This window comes from Harmonia axyridis, chromosome 1 (genome assembly GCF_914767665.1).
Source record: "Harmonia axyridis chromosome 1, icHarAxyr1.1, whole genome shotgun sequence".
In the NCBI taxonomy this organism is placed as follows: Eukaryota; Metazoa; Arthropoda; class Insecta; order Coleoptera; family Coccinellidae; genus Harmonia; species Harmonia axyridis.
Window position 1 is genome coordinate 61,241,420 of NC_059501.1, and position 22,120 is coordinate 61,263,539.

Genomic DNA, 22,120 nt, shown 5'->3' on the forward strand with positions numbered 1-22,120 from the left:
TAATTTAAACATCAAACATCATTGTGGCAAAGGATATGGCAGGACAAACCTGAACTAAATATCTATGAGCTAACCGTAATTGATTCAATAAAAGAAACACGGGACTTTCTTCCTGAGACGGAAAAGGCTTTGGAAATGTTGATCTCTCTACCGTGCACTACTTGCACTGTGGAGCAAGAGCAATCATTCAGCACCCTTCGAAGAATTAAGACTTGGCTGAACAGTTGGGTGGTTGAGGGTCGATTTAACAGATTGGTGATGATGAGCTTTCATCTTAAAGCACTTAGTGAAAACTTCACAATAGGGTAGTTAAAGAATTTTCAAAAAAAAACAGAGAAGATTGTGTTTACGTTAATTTCTAGTTTTATGATTTTGATATATTCAAAATTTGAGTTCTATTAAATTATCAGATGATAAAACGTGATATTAAGAGAGAATGATTTTGTTTTGTTTGGCCCCCATTACGGCTGGCGACGCCATTGTCGAAACCTGTCTGGACCTATAATAATATTATTATAATATTTTTATTATATGTATATTCTAGTACCTGCCAAGGGAATCGATGATTTCTTTTTTCATTTGCATGAAATTGGAATGTATTTTCTCTGGAACTCAAACATTTATATATTTCTTCATCCAAATTAGAGTTCAAGCAGGGTATGGTCCGTATACAGGGTGTTTCCTAAACATGCGGCAAAAATTCAGGGGGTTGTTCCTTGGACTATTTTAAGCATGTTTTGTCCTTGGATGATTTTTGAAAAACCTCTTTGTTTCGAAGATACAGGGCGAACAACATTTTTCATATTTTTAAAATTAATAATAGTTTAAATAAAAATGCGTACCGCACTAAAAATGACTAAAAATTGATAAGTGCAGATGGTAAAGGAATACAGATTAAACACGGTTTTCATTTGAATTCGTTTTGTGATGTATTAGCAATTAACATTTTATCTTTGACTATTATGAATCGCTATACAAACACCGAGATGACTGACATGCATTTCATTTATGGACTTGCTGATGGAAATTCATTAAAAGCTAGGAGGTTGTACATTGAACGATTTCCTGGGCGTAATATTCCTGACAGAAAATTGTTTCAAAATATTCATCAACGTCTGCATGAAACAGGCGCATTGAAAAAAATGGGGGGACCAGGAAAACCAAACACAGTAAGAACGGTGGAACTGGAAGAGAATGTGCTGGACATGATCGAAGAAGACCCTAGTACTTCTACTCGAAAAATTTCCAATACTTTGAATGTGAGTAATAAGACTGTTTGGAAAATTCTTAAAGACAATTTGTTATACCCATACCATATGCAACGCGTTCAGGCACTTATTCCTACTGATTTTCCCCCACGTATTGCATTTTGTCAATGGCTTTTAATGAGGAGAAGATTGGATGCTTGTATGCTGGCTAGAGGTGGTCATTTTCAACAGTTTTTGTAGGTTGAGTTGAATTTTCATGTAATTTTTCATAATAAAATGTTATCTGAAATTTTGTTTCCCCTATATCTTCGAAACAAATAGGTTTTTCAAAAATCATCAAAGGACAAAATATTCTTAGAATAGTCCAAGGAACAACCCCCTGAATTTTTGCCGCATGTTTAGGAAACACCCTGTATATCGCCCAGGATTTGTTGTGCTATTTTCAAATTTATAGCTTAGATTTCAATTTGATTCCGACTGAAACAAACTCACAGGAAAAAAGCTCTTCTTTCCTTTGAGGCAACAAAACCAATCTCTAATTAAACTTCATGAACTTCAGTTACAAAAATAAGAGTCTTATCAAAATTTCACGAAACGAAATAAATAACAATTCATTTTTATCAAAATGTTGATTTGAAATTTAAAAATCAAATAAAATACGAAACTCCTCTGACTTGATTCAGTTCTTATACCCTTCAAAGTAGGAACCCCCGAGCCAAGGAAGGAATAAATCCACTACAGCCAGGGTTCCATGTTGGGGTATTTTTCCCCATATTTGGGGGACAGTATTCCATAAGGTATATTTTGGGAGTTTCAGTTTTTTCACTGGGGATTTTCGGGAGAGAAATATTTAAATTAAATATTAAATTTATATCTCGAATTGTTTGCTAAATTTCATTACTATTTATAAGTGAAAATAAACAACTCTCGAACAAAATTATGAAACAACGAATTAAGATGCAGGCTGACGAGTCCTTGGGGACCATCGCTTGGACATCTTCGCTCTTGAAATTGAGTGGAATGTCCCTCGGCCATCTCACTAATAAACTTTGGGACATACTTTCAGCCGGATTGGCGAACTCACTCATTACCTTATTGAGTTCACTCTGTTCTCTTCTCACCAATCATCTTGTAAAATGAAAGCAATCTTCAAGAACTTGTTAAAATCAGATGTGACAAATTCGACAGTTTCTTCCACAATTTCTCTGAAAAAGAATCCCAATCTTCCAAATCGATTGGCTTGGAGTACAGCCTTTCTGATAACGGTTACCAATTTGATCTATTATTATTTACTAATCAGTTGGTAAAATTAAAGCAATATTTTTTCATTAGGCAAAGCCTTGTAATCATTATATGTGGATTAGGATTATTGTAGATGTGATATTAGGTTTTTACACTTTTGTGGTACAAAAAATTTTAATATACCTACCATAATATGTCTTGTTTTGATTAATATGAAATTTACGAATTTCTATTCCCTAGCAACTTTTGATATAGATTCTGGGGAAATTAATTTTTTCGACCTGGTAGCACTGGCTCCAGTATCAGATATTTTTAACTTGTGTGAATACATTGCTTGCAGTAGACAAATATAATGCTTTTGAAAGAAGATGGCAGATTATTGCAACAAACAGACCAACTCCTGCTTTCAAGACTAATTTCAGAGAGAAAATTATAATATTTTCTTGCACTAGTGCATAGACCCCCACCAACTTTGAATTCAATAATGTATTAGATATCCTTTTGGAACATCTGAAAGAATACTGAATATTATATATATGAATATATTATAATTACAAATTCGTTTTGATTTTGAGAGATATATTTTTCTTCAGAGAGGTATTACCAGCCCGGGCACCCACTGGAATCAACACTACACCCCAGCCCGCTGTCACCTAATTCGTTTGAACTTCAGGCATACTCTTGTCCAGCTGCGTAGCTACAAAGGAGCAAGAGGGTGCAATGCACTGAGGCCCCCAAACTTAGAAGGCCTCCAACCATGTTTGAACTAGCTAAAAACAACTCCATATTACAAATTTTGAATATTGTCAGTTCTTCGATAACTCTCTGAGGAGAGGGTCTCTGGTTCCAGCGTTGTCAACCGCTCCCTTTTTCAGGTTTAATCACCAAAAAAATTCAAATAAAATAACATGACAACAATAACGTGACATTAGTCGAGAAACTAAAAGCTTCAACTGAGGAAGGAGGGAAATCTCCAAAACATTTAGAAAATAAAGGACTCAAATGGCTTTCCATGCAATTTGTATTCGAGTTTGATGTCATTTTCGATCTTTCGTTTCTAAATATGAAAGCATTGTTCCTAAATTACAGGAATAATGCAAGGCTACGAAAATGTACAATTCTACTCAGAAATTTTCATAATTGTTTGTGGAAGAAGGTTCCACTCTATAGCTCAAGTGTGAAGCTTCAGTGCGCCAACACCCAGAGTACAACACATCTTACTGATTAGTATCTTATATCATAGCCAAATTAGATTCAGACAATAGTATATTGAGGAATCAAGAAATGAAAATGTTAATATTTCAATATATTTATTATTTTCTCTGGACATTTAAAAGTTTAGTACATATTTAAGTATATTTTAATCTAAATTTACAAATATATTAGGTTGAAACATTAATTTCCTTTGAGGATAAGCATCAAGCTGCCCCCTTGCTCATACACATATTTAAAAATGATAAAACACAGGAAATTTGAGTTAAAATTTTTCTTATCATCTGAATATTCACTCAAATCTCAAAATGCTACATATTTTAAATACTAATATTAATTATATTTTTGAGAAAATCCCTAAAATTCTAATAAATTCTATGAATAACAATTTTTTTTTAAACAATATTTCCAATTGCAGAATTAATTATTTCAAAAAAATACAAATTTAACATTGTAGAGAACATTTGGATCAAACTTCCTGATTGAAAATACCTATTTCCACAATAACATTACAATTAATGGAATACACAATATTTTCGGAATTACATCTGCATAGCTAATAACTCATAGTGAATCTTTGTTAATGATTTGAATCTATAGTTTGCCATCAATTTTTGAACTTCAATATTTAGATGAACAAAATTCAGTTTCACTTAATTAAAAAAGTGTAAACATTTTTCCAGATCAAAGGTGGAAAATGTAGCCAATATTGTCTCGATTTTCCAGATTAACATGGCTGTTAGCTTTTGCAGAAAGTGTCAGCATCAATAAATTTTCAATTATCAGATAGAAGAAAAAAGAAAAAAATATTAATGTAGGAATTTCCATAACATAATGTCATTTCAGCATATTACATGAATCTATATGTAAAATATCAGGGAGATTGACCTCTTCATCAAAACATTCTTGAGAATAATCCTCTGCATTATTTTCCATAACAAAGTAAATCTCTTTGCTATCTTGCTGATCTTCGCACATATGTGACCTATTGAACAATATTATCAGAATTTGTTTCTACTAATGACCATTTTTTTTTAAATACATCAGTGATAGACAATATTGATGACTATTCTATTTTATGAAATTCTATTTGATATTGTAATAAAATAATATAATTTGACAATGATCTAGCAGGATTATTTGGTCGATTTTCATTACCTATTTTTGTAATTATCTCAATAATGGAAATATCCCGAAAAAAATCTTTTCACGAAATATCAAGAATATCACTTCGACAAAATAATGACAACAGAAAGTGGTTGTGTAAGTCTTTCAGAAATAAATTGTGAAAATTAACAAAATTTGTCGTTTTATTACAATATACATTATTGATGATTTTGGGACTTGTTTGTTTACTTTTATTTAATTAAATTTCTTCAATTAGGAAATTGTCATGTATAGAAGTAATGTATCAGGTGTGTGAATAAGTCTTTCCCGTTTTTTGTAAGAGATGGCGCCACCAATACTGTGCGAGTATTTAATGGTTACATATGTCATAATCAAAGCTTATTCATCTGTCAACAATTCCACACTAACACATTAGTTGAAATTTTTTCGCATCATAAATTTTTGAAATCGTGAAAATGTCGAAATTTGAGCCGAGTCGACGTCATTTGCGGGTAGTTTCACTTTATTGGTTCAATTTGAAGAAATCTGCTGCCGAGGCGCATCGGTTGCTTCAGGAAGCTTATGGAGAAGGTTGTGTCGATGATTCAAGTGTTCGTGGATGGTTTCGACGCTTCAAAAGTGGCGATTTCGACGTGGAAGACAAGGAGCGTTCCGGGCGGCCGCAAATCTTTGAAGATCAAGAATTGGCGACTTTGCTTGATGAAGATTCGTGTCAAACGCAAGAAGAACTTGCTGAAGCATTGGGAGTTGACCGAACAACCATTTCCAAGCGTTTGAAAGCCATGGGAATGATCCAAAAGCAAGGAAATTGGGTGCCGTACGAACTGAAGCTGAGAGACGTCGAACGGCGTTTTTTCACTTGCGAACAGCTGCTTCAGCGACATAAAAGAAAGGGTTTTCTGCATCGTATCGTGACTGGCGATGAAAAGTGGATCCGTTACGATAATCCGAAGCGAAGAAAATCATGGGGACTACCCGGCCATGCATCATCATCGACGGCCAAGCCAAATATTCATGGCGTCAAGCTCATGCTCTGTATATGGTGGGACCAGCTAGGTGTGGTTTACTATGAGCTTCTGAAACCGAATGAAAGGATCACAGGCGAGGTCTATCGACGACAATTGATGCGTTTGAGCCGCGCACTGCGAGAAAAACGGCCACAATACTCCGACAGGCACGACAAAGTTATTTTGCAACATGACAATGCTCGCCCACATGTTGCACAGCCGGTGAAAACATACTTAGAAACGCTCAAATGGGAAGTCCTACCCCACCCGCCGTATAGTCCAGACATTGCTCCGTCTGATTACCATCTCTTCAGATCGATGACGCATGGCCTGGCTGACCAGCACTTCCATTCCTACGAGGAAGCCAAAAAATGGGTGGATGACTGGATAGAGGCCAAACCGGTCGAATTTTTTCGCAACGGGATTCGTATGTTGCCAGAAAAATGGGAAAAAGTTGTAGCTAGCGATGGCCAATACTTTCAATAATTCATTTGTAACCATTTTTTCACAATAAAGGCTCAAAATTTGAAAAAAAACGGGAAAGACTTATTCACACACCTGATACTTTGAGTTATTCAATTGATAATCTTCATCAAGACAAAAACTATATGAAAGAAAAAAGCTAGGAGCTTTTGAGTGCTCGTCATTAGTGCGCAAATTGGTATAATTAGTAGTTGAGTTCACTAGTAATTTGAAAATATAGTTCGATTTAACAATATCAACAACCAACTATTTCAGCGCACTTCAAAAAAAACTTTTTCTACAAGAAGTAGTATATTAACACTGATTTTCTGCATAGCACGTATGTACTTACCAATTTTCCTCATTAGCAAGAACATAAACTTCTTGAGGTGGAAAACCATTATGACAACTTGGAGTAAAGTAGCCCATATTATCAAATATGATTGAATCACCAATTTTCATTTCAGGCAGAGAAACTTCCTCGATAATTCGATCTAATGCACTGCTAGTTGGGCCCCAAATGCTACTCGAATAAGTTTTGAATAATGGATAATTATTCAAAGGTTGTAGATTAATATTCTAAAATGAAAAATCATATTGTTTATATTTGCATATTTATCAAAACTAATAAATACAGTTTAATTTATTTTCAAAATGGAAAAGTATTGTATAGATAGATTAGGTAATTTAAATATTGAAAGATTTTACCTGCTTGTTCCAAAAAACATTGTTAAAACTTCCAAAAACTCCATCATTGATGAAATATTCATAATGTGTGTAGGGAATACCAGTTATTGGATCAGTTTTGTTTACTTGACGAATGTATTCGATATGGCATGATAGAGTAAATGCCGACTCCACAAAAAATTGTGCTGGATTTGCTATTACATCCACAGAGTTATCAGGAAAATAGTTGTCCAAAGCATTATTGACTTCTTCAGCCAACTGTAACGATAAATAATAATAATAAATATATTTTCTGAGCCTCATTCACTAATCCTCTTACCTCATTCAGACAATCTGTTGGAAATCCTCTGCCCAAACTCAAAAGATTAAAGTCATAACCAACTGAAGTAGCAACATCAAACAATTTTCTAGCCAATTCAATGGTTTTGGAATATGCTTCCTGTTTACCCTCTGGTTCAATATTGAAATGAATTCCCACTACATTGAGATTTAATGAACAAGCTAATTTCAGTAGTTTTTTATAGCTAGTATCTGGGTCACAACCAAAATTATATGACATTTCCTCGTCAAATAAACTTCGAACATGAATAAGCAGTCTGAAAGAAAAATGTTCAAATCAGCAAAAGACAAAATAAAATTTTTTTCATTTGAATTTATTATTTTCGATGATAAATTGCATGATCCAGCATTCTGGATTATTTAGGATACATATTTGTTGTCAAAACAGTGGGTCTTGTTTTGCTGCTAGGCTAAAGACATCGGTAAGTTATTTTACTGATGTCTCCATAATGCATTCAATTTCACAAAAATTAAAAATCGAAAATACAATAACTTTATTATTATTAGAATTATATGTGGTAATGCCAATATTCACTGAATATGATGAAGCAAAAATATCAACAATCTTCTACACAGTTGAAAAAGTTTGGCGGCAAAATCAAAAACGTTACAGAGTACCAATCTCAGAAAATGAATGGAACACTGCTACACTTTCCTCCTCCAAACAATTGTTTTAATTAGCTCATAGTTCTTGATATTCAATATAATATTGGGATTGCTTGAGGAAAAAAAAAATTCCTTCCATTAAAATTTTTAAATTTACGTTTTGGAATGTTAGAATCCATAAATCAAATGAAACAAATACTGCAAATTTTACACTATGGTTTTCTATTTCAATTATCTGAACAAAATAAAAAAAAAAAAACTTTATTTTCTAATCTTAAATCGGTATATCAGGTATACCAACGACAGAATTTGAACCTGGGTCTTTTCTGTTTTTCACCCTTTCAAAACTAAAAGATCTTGTTTCCAAGTTAAAAAGACAAATACAGTATAGCAACAGATTTTATACCAAATTTAAGTCCAGTAGCATTCATAATTTCCGAGAAAAGCTGTGGAGGTCGTTTATTATCAGAAATAATGAATAATGAAATTCGGAAAAAAAAAACAATTGCTCCTTGAGCTCGAGAATACAATTCGTAAATTTTTATAGCAAAAAATGAAAGAAACAAAATTCAAAAATTTATGTCTGAGCAACTTAACCACACCGCAAAGTACTAGCACTTAAGTTTCGTTGTTTCAATAGGATCATTATAAATACACATATAATTAAGAAGATTCATGGCTCAGGAACAGAGTTCTAACTTCTGCAGGGAATACCTGGGTTTAAGTGTGATTTTTTTTTCATTTTGTAAACCAATTTTTTATGACTTGAAATATTCTATTAGAAAATAATAATAAACCGAGGTATAAAGAAGTAAAATAAAAAAAATAACATTTGCAGTGGAATTGCCATAGAAGATGTTCAATAAACACTAAGTATAATTAAATAAAACACGCTAGACCAAAATACAATTTTATCCATCAAATACTTACTTTGCTTGAGGGTAAAATTTCAATATTTTCTCCAGTTCTGACTCGGTATCAAAACTTATCAGGTGAACTGAAGAATTGGAAGCATGTTTAATCAAGTTTGCTGTTTTGAGTGGAACTGACAAAAATATAGAATTAGAACCAGCCACAGATGACGCTTGGATCATATCATTCTTAGTGGTACATTCAAATCCAACACCTAATCCTGCTAGGGTCTCAAGAACAATGCTATTGCTGTTAGTATTCACACCTAAAATAGATTGAATTAAATTTATTTCTTCACTTAAAACATTTTCAATTCTTAAAAATTGATATGTTATTTATGTATGTTATGTTACATATAGCATATATGACACCGATATCAAGAAATGAGTTTGAATAATTTAGGAAATAACAAATTCGCACAGGCACTTACCATAAAAAGGTTTAACTCGTGGAAACATCATTTTCCATGAATGGTATTTGCTGATGATTTCAGAAAGTTTGCAAATGAAAAATGGATCCTGATTATTGATTTCCTTCTTTAGAGATGTAAAAACATTGAAAATGTCAACTTCTGCACCCACAGATTGGATGAAGTTATTCGATATCAGCTTCATGATGGGAAAGAAACTTTAGGGATTTTTCTTACTAAATATAATTAACTGTAATAAGCAAGCTGAAAAAAATACATTAGTACCATGTGCATATGCTAATTAATACAAACTAAAATATATCAACTATATCAGAGAATCTTTTGAATTTTGATTTGGCTGCAAAATATGAAATACAGAAAATCTAAGCAAAACTGTTCTGATTCAAATATAATATTATTTTATGTATGTGCAATATGTGTAATATTTATGTATATAAGGAATAAAATTTAGCATATTGTATCTATTATCAAAATTTTAGATCACAAAAAGATCGTTTTAATCTACAGAGATTAAAACAATCTATTGCGTAGTATGAAACTTTCAGACTACAGAGTCTGAAAATTTCATACTAGGCAATAGCTGAGATGATTACTTACGAGGCAACTCCTGCTCAGAGTCGCTCAGGATTAATGTGTATTATTATTTAAATTCTAATCACTGCTTAGCAGGGAGCTAGCAGCACCAGGGGGGTTCACCGTTCAAAAATATTCTCCAGTTATATGGGATGAGAGTGTTGTCCAATGGTAGAATTTGAGCGTCGTTCTCTTTATAACCCTATAAAAAAATTTTCATAAAAGCATATAGGTACAACATAAACAGGACAATTTGAATATCATTGAAATCAATAATTACTATTTTGAAAAACTATGAAAATTACATGCCGCTCATTAGATTTAGATAATAATTTTGCAAGGTCACGTCGAAGTAAGGAGGATGTAGATCAAAATTCAAAGTAACCCTACCTACTACGAAAAAATTCTCACCATAAATGCCTAACCGTTTTTAGAATTTTGTTTTTTAAATGAAAACATTTGAAATTGAGGCTGTGAGAAATTTTCTCATTATAAATTTTTCATGATGTTTAGCCCATTCTACTGAAAACAAAGTGTACACATAAAATCAATATAGATCGTCACGATAATAGTTTTGAAGAAATTTTTTTGACAGTTCATTCATACGTTGCCATTTTCATTTTTCTGTCATATGAAACAATTTCACCCAATCACGTCAACATTACACTGATACATGTCGACCTTACCTTACTTAAGAATTTTTCGGCGAACCTGCTGTTCGCCGAAAAATTCTTTTTTCCAAAAGCGTGCGCTTTAAACTTTTTTTCCACAAGCATTTTAAGTCATGAAGAGTCACTTTCCCACACAGTGCGGGAAACCCCTGCTATTTCTTTTCAGCACGCGAATGCGTACGGAAAATAAATAGCAGTGGATTTTCCCGCACGCAAATATTGAAGAATATATTAAATTATGTCATGTCCCTATGCACCAAACGCCCAATTAACTTCAAGGATGAGATAACTATAGTAACGATATGCAGAATTAAGTCTGTCATTCATGTGTATGTGAATAATTAATCAAATATTTCTAGTCTCAATTTACTTCGAGCACTTGTAAAAAAATGTTGTTCCTAATTCTTGCGGAAAGTATCTTTCTCTAATTCTGTGGTTAATCCGTTCATTCTTCCACATCTTGTAGAACAAAATCGTGCGAGAATATATCAGAAACGCACAGTTTTCATGGTTATATTTCATTATTATATGTTGGTACTCCGAACTTTCCGCCACGGCTTTATCTGTCAATTCACCAATTTGCCTTAAAGAAATCAGTTCTGCCAACCAACATTTTTCAATGCAAAAATCTCTAAAACATATTTATGGAAATATTTCATTAATTTCAATGAAAATGCAATGAATTAGAGAAAATAATGTATAATACTCGTATAGAAGGCTCATTCTACCACTCGTTCATTCAAAAACTCGCCACTTCGTGGCTCGTTTTTGAATTTTGAACTCGTGGAAGAATATCAATGCCTTCTGCACTTGTATTATAAATAACTATTATAATACAAGTGCAGAAGGCATTGATATTCTTCCACGAGTTCAAAATGCAAAAACGAGCCACGAAGTGGCGAGTTTTGGAATGAACGAGTGGTAGAATGAGCCTTCTGTACGAGTATTATACATTATTTTCTCTAATTCATTGCATTTTCATTGAAATTAATGAAATATTTCCATAAATATGTTTTAGTGATTTTTGCATTGAAAAAAGTTGGTTGGCAGAACTGATTTCTTTAAGGCAAATTGATGAATTGACAGATAAAGCCGTGGCGGAAAGTTCGGAGTACCAACATATAATAATGAAATATGTATAACCATGAAAACTGTGCGTTTCTGATATATTCTCGCACGATTTTGTTCTACAAGATGTGGAAGAATGAACGGAATAACCACAGAATTAGAGAAATAACTATTCCCGCACTCCACTGCGCAGGACTTAACTTACCCCCTAAAATGCATTATTTTCGAGATAAAAAAAAATCGTTTTTTGCGAATATTTCCCGAACCTTTCATCGTACAAAAAACAGCTTCTGTAAGCATTGTTCAGAAAATAATTTCAATTTGTTAACCCATAGTTTTTGACGTTTAAAAAAAAAGGTTAACAGCAAAGACATAAAAGTTAATTTTCCTAGAAAACGGTCGACTTTAAAGCTTATGAGCAGGAGTACTTTTTTGTGTAGAAAACAATGGCGGTTCAAATGGGAGTCTCAAAACCCGTACTTTTTCCATTAACGTAGAAGTTACAGTTCAAAAATAATACAATAAATTTCCTTTCTTAATTATCTGTTAGTATTACAGTTTAAGTTTAATTATAACAGTATTACCTTTTTACGTTAATTCAAATTTTAAATTCGCAAAATCATTAAATATATCATCGTACGAGATCTTTTTTTAGTAGTATATTTTACAAAGTCTTCAGCAAAACTGTTCATGTAGAGATCTTGAAATATTGAGTGTTTGGCTATGTATATTTCAATTTTTGTAGAATATTTTAATTTTTCTCCAATTCTCGAAATTCGTACTTTGTGTGTGTATAATTTAATTTTATTTTGTAAATAAAAAAATCAATAAGCTCAATCTATCTCTCCTTGAAATTTGCCGCCCTAGGCTTCAGCCTACCCAGCCTGCTGGTTAATCCACCACTGCAAATTGGCAATAATAAAATTGAAATTGGGACAACATTAATTTCTATGTGAATTCATTGTTAACTCTAAAAATATTATTTACATTTTCTTATGTCAAAAGTAAATGACGAGTGACTGTATAAAAAGTTTGATTTGAAAACATGCCCTTTATTAAAAAATATGCGGAATCAATTAACAAAACAGATCATTGCGATCCATAGGAATAATTGCGATTGGAGAGGACTCGCGAATGCTATGGGTAGATAAAATATGTTTTTATATAACTTTTGATCATTGTCAATTTTTTTCGAATCAAACTTGGATATACACTAGGGAATAAATTAAAGGATCAAAATAAAATTCGAAATTTTGAGCGGGTTTTCAAATGGCTGTATTTTCGCTAACAATGGTCGTATCTCAATTCGAAAAAAAGCTTTTTGAAGCTTGAAGTTTATAGTTTAGAGATCTCATGATGAAAAAATTTTTCAAGCAACGTGTACTGCTCAATCCTAATGAATACAGTGTCTAAAATTTATGCGAAATTTTTTCAGTTTTTATTTTTGGCCTACAGACTTGGAAATTTTTTTTCCAACTTAACCACTATATGGATGACATAACTTGTTTATTCAGCTTCAATATCTTTTTTTCGAAATTTCGATACGAGCATTTCTCTCTGAAATATTGAACTTTGAATTGAAAAGGACCTTTAACCATCAATATCTCACCAATCATAATGATTGCATAGAAAATTTAGGGGGTGTTTTGAAATCTTGAATGAATTCTCTACAAGAATTAGCTATAGTATTCTCGGAAAAAAATTCTCTTCATTCTCTACATTAATTTGAAAAGTTGATAAAAAAAAAGGGCTTTTGGAGGCTTTTTGGATAATCAAGCGCTGAATTGAAAATATCGAAAAAACCATCAATGTTGAGTGTGCGTTTTACAGTTCAATATCACTACAAAAATCCCAGAGAATTTCAATTCAATCCATGGAGCGGTTTTTTGTTTCATTAGATCCAATTTCCAAAAAATTAAAGCCCTCCCCAAGTTAGCACAGGGTCCTCGTGTTGGATAACTTGATAGTCATTCCACAACACCCCCGAACAATCTGAAGAAGTTTCAAAACAGGTCATAAAATTTTAGTTTACTTTTTGGTATAAAATTGAGCGAAATTCTTCTGATTTTAAGAGTAACAAACAAAAAACTAAGTATGAAAGTCCAATGTTCTAAATTCTTCCAATCATTAGATATATTGATAAGTGTTTAATTAATTTTTTTTTCTTGTTGGTTTTTGATAATTTGGAAAGAGTTATTTGTTTTGTCATAATATGAATACTAAATTTATTAGGCATTATCTGTGCCAAAGATAAGTTCCGATTTTTTTTTATTATAAACATTAAAATTATTAAGATAGAATTCTTTATAACATCCTTCGTAGAGAAAAATAAAACACAAGAAGGCCTGTCCCTAGTGCGACGGGTCAAACTCCACAATATTCCTCATTCTGAGGAATATTAGAATAACATCTTTTTTTTTAAAGTAGTCAGTGGAAAGCCGCTCGTCCATTCACAAACAATCCCTCAAAAATAAGAGGTGTATTACAAGCTAACCACAGGAAAGACGTGGTGTCATCGGAGGTAGGTAGCGATAAACCAGTTTCGCTCATTTTAAAGCTCATCAGTATCGCACAACCAACAAACTCTGAAGCTCTGTCCAAAATCAAATGCTGATTACATCACCAGAACCAGAGATAAATCTACACACAATATTCAAGAAAGATATCAGAAAAGTCACAACCTGGGTAGGTACCTGAAACCAAGTCAGTGATTTTTAATTTTATTTTTTGATTCTCAAGTCCTAACATAAATTCGAATCCTGAACTATAAATATGAATGTGTTTTAGCAACCATTTTTGGCTTACTATTTCCAATTATGAACTTTTTAAACTCTTCAAGGAACAACAAGGACATCTCTAAATCCCATTGGAGTTTTTTATATTAGGTTTTTGAATAGGTAAAATTTAAAAAAAATTGTATGAAAAAAAATCGACTATTTGTCAACTTGAGCTTTTTTGCCAGTTTTAAAACTTTGAATTTCTGAGATTATCAATCACCCAGCATATCATCATTAGAAGTTTTAAATTCTTACTTTTATTTTCACAAAACCACAAAGGCAGATTCCAATAATAGGTTAAGCATGTATTGACTAGGGATGTGTGGTTCGTTCAATTTCGACGAACCGGGTCGAACCAGATCCATGGCTGAGACGACCCGGTTCAAAAGACCCGTTCAATTGACCCAATGGTTCTTTTCAGCTCAATAGCTCAGATCGAATCATGTACGATTTGCGCATGATTGAAAGATCCGTAGATCTGGTTCTTTCGTTCTTTGTTTTTTTTTTTCTTGGTAAAGAATGTTAAGTTAATATCAGCTTTCTTTCGGTATGTTTTTAATCGGATCGTGAATTTGTGATAATGATTTTTTTGAGACATAATCATAAACATATTTGATATCTGGTTCATGAGATGATTATGGACCTCTCAAAAAAATTTCAAAATCAAATATATATTCCTCGTTCAAATTGATGATTTTGGAATATTTAAATGACTAATGAAGAAGTAGAAGTAAATCATGAATGTACTTTGTACAGAACATTAAATTCACGAGGTCTTGAATTATTAATTTTAACGAAAACTACCTAATGATCATTACCTGTATCTATTCCAACCAAATAAATACAGATCTGAAATCCCTTAAACTGATATTAATCCTAATTGATATATTTGTTCCCGAAAAATATTCATTTACATCAACTTTACAAAGTTAGGTTTGAATACCTATATAATTAAAAAAAAATTCAAAAAATAATGAACAATATTTAAAACCATGACATTTTCAAGAAATAATAATTGGAGCATCTAAGAGAGTGCAATTACAGAGCCCAGTTTCTTTTACTATCTATCATCTTTCTTCAAAACAGGGTGCCAAGTGCCGAGCCGATGATTCATTTGCAAAATGGATGTATTTTATTACTACCATAATTATGTTGCTTTAAGGTCAGTCTAAACTGAAACCCATCTACCTAGGCTCGGATAATGAACCATTCTATAGATCTTTGGGTCCTAAAAGATCCTCGGATTGAATGAACTGAATGTGAAAGTTTGGCTCATTCGGATCGGTTCGAACGAACGAATCATTTTCAGAGAGACGACCCGATCGAACCATTCGTTCTGAAGACCCGGGTCTTTTGATTCGTTCGTTCTTGAACGACACATCCCTAGTATTGACTCCTTGGTTACAGAATCAAGAATATAGAATGATGTTACAAAAAAAAAATATATAATAATTCAGCACCAGAATTTATTATTTATATATAAACTACATCCATTAGTTACAATTCAGTAAAATGGACTATAAACAATTTTATTAATTAATACTTTTTGATTGATAGAGATGTGAATATACAATATCCTATATATTAATAACATGTTTAAAAACAAATTTCTTATATAATCGTTTACCTTACACCCGAAACATTCATTATTATCTTATATCAACTTAAATCAATATATTCCAGATGTGCTTTCATGTGGTACTCCAAATATAATTACATAATAACAATTAGTCACTCTCATATTGTTGATTTGTTCTTTTCATTGTAGCCTGAGGAAGGCAAAATATAGCACTTAAACATTGCTCTAGGATTCAAAGTGTTTTATTCAGTTCCCTTAATTGAGATTGGCTGTCATACATGAAATTTGGGAAGGAACGAGAATAATTCATCAATGTTATACTTGACAGATTTTTTGGACTTGTTCATACAACATCTCCATACGATCTTTCATTATTGGTTGACCTTTCTTTGTTCTTTTACTCAGCCTTTTATATTTCTCAGCTTTTTTTTTTCTAGCCAGTTTTAAAGCTTCTTCTTTTTCGGCTTTCTTCTTTAAAATTTCCTCTCTCTTCTTAATTTTTTCATTTTTATCTTCTAGAATTTTGTTATACCTACTTTTGTCATGTTTCATTGGAGATTTGATTTGAGTACCAATTCCTTCATTTTGAATATCAACAGTTTTATTGGATGTTTCTGTTTTATTATCATTGTCAACAACATTTTTATCTTCCGAGTCAGAATTATCATCATCATATTTTTCATAAATTTTCATAACATCCATGCCTTTTTCATCTTCTTTTTTGGTGAATTTGTTGTACTGATTAATTATTTTTTTCTTTCTCATCTCCTGCCATTTTTCAACCTTGTATTTATGGCTATATTTCTTCACTCTCCATTGTTTTTTATCAAACGGTTTTTTCGTTTTTTCTTCTTTCATCTCCTCCATATGATCATCATTTTTCCTGAATTGTCTTTTTTCAAAGGGTTTTTCTTTAGTTGATTTAGGTTGTATAAAAAAAGCATCTTTGTTAACTGCAGCTTTGGGATCACTAGATATAGATTTCTTATTCCGACCATCTTCAAGTGAATTCTTTCCTTTGAATTTTCCCATGTTTGAGATCGAGCAATGTAAAAAATCCGCACCTACGAGATAACCATCAATCAAAGTTAATAAAATCAAGGACTAATATGGTTATTAGTTGCTGTAAAAATTACCTTTTTTTGATGGCGTAAAATAACGAAAAGCTGCTTGATCACTTCAACTGGAACACTAATATTCCCAGGAATGGACAAATATCACCAAATATAGAGAACAAATCAATGGAATAATAATATAAGATAAATCAAATGGAATTAGCAAGACATGAGATATAGGTTATGTAGCACATAGATGCACCATAGAATAGGTTAATCTTATTCTTTCTACAAAATATAACATGATACACGTGTCAAAATAGTAAAATTCATTATAATTTTGCTCCAGTTTTTCATAGCTAATAAATCTTCGGAATTGTTCGAGCAAAAATGTATTAATTCTGAAATTTCCAGTGTGTTTTAGATACTAAAAATCCGAAATTTAATAATGATATGTTTCACTGATAACGATTTTTTAGGAAACCAAAAGATCTGATCAATTGAAGTAGACCTTTTTAAGCCAATTCACATATTCAAACCATTCTCGAAAGCCAAATTCAACTTGTGTCTGGGTTCAAATTTCAAACATACAATTTGGCTTGCACAAACTAGTATTGTCAATAGGCACTTCTAGTTTTGAATGTGAATATCATGATAATCAAAGCATAAAATTCGAAAAAAATATTAAATTATTAAATAATAATATTAAATAGAATTTATACGGTAAAATAAACTTTTTCCTATTAAATTTACAGTGTTTTTCTATGTTGTAATTAGCTCTTTTCGAAATTCCTGCTAATATCAACGACTACACTCTAATTCAGTGTGCATAGTTAATATAAGATAGGACATATTCTATAGCTTTTCATTATGTGGATAAAGTAAAGTCAAAGGTCATTTCGATTTGTCAACATAGTTACTTAAACAAAAATAAACTGGAATAATATTAAATGATTTTCAGTTATCTGAACCAAGAGTCAACAAATGTATATGAGTTATTTAAATAGAACAGGAATTTATGAGAAAACATTGGTATACCAGAATAAGTAGTTACTTCTTGAGATTCTCAAACAGCCGCTTTGACAAATAATTTTCATGGTGAATACTTTATATACTCAAGGCTCTCATATTGGATTTAAGAATTTTTAGAATTTAGATGTACCTACAATCCTTATTATAATGAACAACTTGAGTCATATCCTCAATTATGGAAAGGTAATTTCTGTGTCAAAAATATTTTGAAAAAGAAAAATTCCATTGTGTAATGAATATAATGTGAAACAATTGAAAAATAATTTTTCACTCATCCTCATGAAAAATTGCGTTATTATTAACAAAATGAATAATTAAGATGATACTTCGGTTTAGCAAATTTTTGTATAAAACGAACCAAAAGTAAATAAATGATATGATGAAATATCTCTTGAATTTATATACCTATAACCTAGAATTTTTTCAAGATGACAATATGAAGAGTTAAAAATTAAAACAAATCAATCAGTAAATAATTCTAGTACCTATGATGTAATTATTGAGATGAAAATAATTCCACGAATATTATTCAAATAATTTTGTCAATTCCTTCATATTTCAATTTGAGAATCGATTTTGATTTCACAATATGGATTAATGTCAAGCACTTACAAAGCATAATTCATATGTAGAATAATTATTTTCTTGAAATGTAACGCAAAAAATTAATAAATTTACCTTCGGTAGCCACCCTTTGGGCCGGTTTAGATTTTTAGGTGGAATCTTGGTTTTTGGAGAATACTTTGGTGTAAAAATCACTCCGTTGTGTCATTCAATAGCTTTGTTCACTTTTTCCAGGTATTTACCGATTTTCATTCCTTTTGAGTGAATATTAAACACAAAGCACTTTATAAAGATCACGAGCTCTAGACTCAACAATTATCAGTTGAGCAAAGGACCAATTACACCAATCGACTATTTGACAATTATCCGTCAAATGAAACACATGTTAAATGTCACCAGAATAGAGGCACAGAGCAACAATTTTTGTAGTTTGTAGCACAGATCAAATAATAATTGTGTCAATCAGTCAATCTCTATTTGAAGCTTACACAAAGATAAGTCTTTAAGATGCCATCTGCTATTGTTAAAGATAAAGATCTTATCTTAGGTCTATTCTTTCTGTATGAAATAGGGTTCAAATCCCTGGTTATGTACAAATACAATGCCCTTAAACATGTTCAACAGAGTTGAACTTTGGGCTAATTGCATGAGCAGTGATCAGATCTATTTATCTATGATGTAAAAATAGAACTTTTGACAGTCTTGACCAGTGGTCTCGAAGCAACCGATTTTTCGGTATATCTACCGAAATGGGAAGAGTTTTAACTATTTTTTGGAAGTAAAAGGATTATCAACCAATTTTTTTTACCGATTATACATTTCCAAGCAACACTTGTTTATTGTAACAGGCTTCATTTCTGGGATGGGGAATACCCATAGATTATGTAATATGTCCCTAACTGATGTTCTTTTATCATTTATAACCCAGCATTATTTGTTGCTTCGGTCGGCACCTTCAATAAGGGAGAATTTCTTAGGGTTTTTTTCTCAAAGATAGCCATAAAATCCGAATTTTATTGCCACCCCCAATTAGGGGTAGTTACCCAAACATTATTCAAAGAAATCTTATTATTTTTTCGTACATTCTATTATGTTTGAACACGTATACAAATACTTCTTAAACGTAAATTACAGAAGATGCTGGGTAGTAAAAAATACGCAATTATGCTACTCGGAAGCGATACAAACATCTGGTTGAGAAGGGAATTTTTGGCAATACTTTTTTGTGCATATTAACAGAAATCCAAATTTTGTTATCTCAGTATTTTTTCAACGTTCAGAGCTGAAAGTTGTTGTGTTAGTACAGAATTAGTTCATATTAAAAATATACATTTAAATCGAAATGTCGTCTAGTAAAGAATCGATCTCAAGTGCCCCGAGAGCAGAAAAAAGAAAATATCTTCAATCTTACAGAAGAGAATGGGAAAGAGAATTTTTGGGCTGGCTGCAAGGAAGTCGTAAAGGAGTACACTATGCTCATTGTAAGAGCTGCAATAAGGATATTATTATAACTTCAGGCAAAGATGCTCTAAGGAAACACATCTCCTCTCAATCACACTCTGTATCATCGAAGAATTTGAAGTCACAACCGAAAATATCTTCATTTGCTGTGACGAAAACTCAAATCTCAGACATACAAGATAAACAAGGTAAAATTATTTTTTCGGCAACCGTCCGGGAAGTGCTCACTTCCCGGACGCTTTTTCTCTGAGAAAGTAGCATTTCCCGGCCTAGTCCGGAAAGTACGTACTTCCCGGACTAGGCCGGAAAAGAATCATAGAATCCACAACAACCGAGATAACGGCTGACAGTTCATTTGAAATTAGTTGTCAAAAATTTGCATGTTTTTTGATCGCAATCGCAATAAAATATGGAAAGCAGCAGCGATATTGTTATTTTACATGGTTGCCGAAAAAATATTGTACGCAACACGCCCGAAAATGGTTTTTTTGGACTCACAGACTTCCAGGACTCGCTTACGCTCGTCCTGGAATTTTGTCTATTCGTCCAAAAAAACCCTATTTTCCGGACTTGTTACGTAAATTACTATTAAATTCCTGATATTTTTATACTGAAATGTTTGAGTCTTTTATCTCTGCTTCATATCCCATATATAGAGGTTCTAATCTTCTGATACCGGACATTTATAATTATTTTTCCGAAAAGAGCTGCTGAATTCAAAAACTTTCAAATTTTTTGCAACTTAAAAGTAGAGTTCATAAAATTCTTCAGCTTTTTCAAACTCATTGGCTTTCGGTACATGCAGCAGTTCAAGGGCGTAGATCTTTTTTTTTTTTGTAGGGGGGAGGGGGTAATCGAAAACAATTTTTTGACGACATTGTTTACTCATATATATAATGTGAGAAAAACGAAGTTTGAACCAAATTACTCGAAATAATTTTTTTTATAACCAATTCGACCGTTCTTATCTTATATAGGAATAGCTGTTCCTGAATTGGAGTTACGAAGGAAAATGAGAGATTCCTTGGATAATTTCTAAAATAAAATGGCGCATAAACATGAGCCCGCAAACGCTTTGTTTTCGAGATACGGGGTGTTTCTTGTATTCCTACTTTTTTGTGATGCTTAACCAGTTTATCGAATCTATATATTAATCTTCGATACAGAGTTGGTAAATAAGTACCAAAACTTATAATTAATTTATTCATCACAGCTACCTACCTGGATCTTTATAATAATTTAGATTTTCTTGAGAATTCCAAAGAGCGTTGTTTGAATTTTTTCTCGAAATCGAATGTAGATACGACAAAACCACAACAAACCAAAAAGTGTAGTACCGAATCAGAGTTTTTTTATTTTTATAAACTACCAGTCGTTCACAAAAAATAATTCTGGAGGAAAGAAGCGGGAACCCTTCCAGAAAAAATTCAGCCTGTAGATTTGCATTCAAGATTAGGATATCAAATGATAAAAACTTCAAATTGGAATATCTATGCCAATTCAAATTAAATATATTGTGAAGGGAAGATGCTATTGGAGAAAAACTTGAACTTTAACACCTGATGTATCCCAAAAACAAAGCACGTTTGCGGACATGCGGACTCAGGTTACAGAACTTTTTTCTTGAAATGATCAGAGAAGTCAGTCATTTTCATTTTTACCTCCAATTTAGGAACCCCCTGTAGATATAGCCAATTCAAAACTGATGTCTTCACAAATAAATAGCAATTTGAATGAAATACGATAAATTGTACAACACGGCCCAGACAATTTTTCGAAGCGAATTACTCAGTTCAGTTCGTTGATAACTACATACTGAAATTTTGTGACGATTTTATTATTTTATGATACATTAAACCGAAAACAACGGTTAAGTGTATACCGATGTCGAATGCAAAAATCACAGATGGAAAATAAGGGACCATGCCGAAAAAGCGGTTAGATAAAAGAAAATAATAAACCTCGGACAAAGACGAGCTCGTAGTGCAATAAAAGTACTAATCTTGAAAGCGATAATAAACTCATAAACCGTAAAGGTGTCCGATTTTTTACTGACGTGTCGGTTTCAAAGGAAAGTAAAATGATTATTATAGGTTCATTCGATGGA

General features: G+C 32.2%; 3 protein-coding genes across 5 annotated transcripts; 1 reads left to right on the top strand and 2 right to left on the bottom strand.

Annotated features, from left to right (window-relative positions):
- Positions 1-911: 911 nt before the first annotated feature.
- Positions 912-3,916, top strand: LOC123675297. The gene is made up of 2 exons (XM_045610645.1): positions 912-1,259; positions 3,044-3,916. The coding sequence occupies exons 1-2, from the start codon at positions 963-965 to the stop codon at positions 3,218-3,220; spliced, it is 474 nt and encodes a 157-aa protein (XP_045466601.1). The 5' UTR covers positions 912-962; the 3' UTR covers positions 3,221-3,916.
- On the bottom strand, positions 3,744-18,932 carry LOC123675280 (ornithine decarboxylase-like). 3 transcript variants are annotated; one of them, XM_045610626.1, is made up of 8 exons: positions 18,667-18,932; positions 9,831-10,008; positions 9,234-9,476; positions 8,822-9,068; positions 7,266-7,542; positions 6,968-7,204; positions 6,612-6,838; positions 3,744-4,647 (listed from the first exon to the last, which is right to left on the bottom strand). In XM_045610626.1, the coding sequence occupies exons 3-8, from the start codon at positions 9,415-9,417 to the stop codon at positions 4,500-4,502; spliced, it is 1,320 nt and encodes a 439-aa protein (XP_045466582.1). In that variant the 5' UTR covers positions 9,418-9,476; positions 9,831-10,008; positions 18,667-18,932; the 3' UTR covers positions 3,744-4,499. The 3 variants fall into 3 exon arrangements, with proteins under 3 accessions (XP_045466582.1, XP_045466586.1, XP_045466589.1); XM_045610630.1 differs by lacking the exon at positions 18,667-18,932 and adding an exon at positions 10,218-10,485; XM_045610633.1 differs by lacking the exon at positions 18,667-18,932 and adding an exon at positions 10,197-10,419.
- Positions 15,769-17,678, bottom strand: LOC123675290 (thyroid transcription factor 1-associated protein 26 homolog). The gene is made up of 2 exons (XM_045610637.1): positions 17,038-17,678; positions 15,769-16,965 (listed from the first exon to the last, which is right to left on the bottom strand). The coding sequence occupies exon 2, from the start codon at positions 16,931-16,933 to the stop codon at positions 16,217-16,219; it is 717 nt and encodes a 238-aa protein (XP_045466593.1). The 5' UTR covers positions 16,934-16,965; positions 17,038-17,678; the 3' UTR covers positions 15,769-16,216.
- Positions 18,933-22,120: the final 3,188 nt, after the last annotated feature.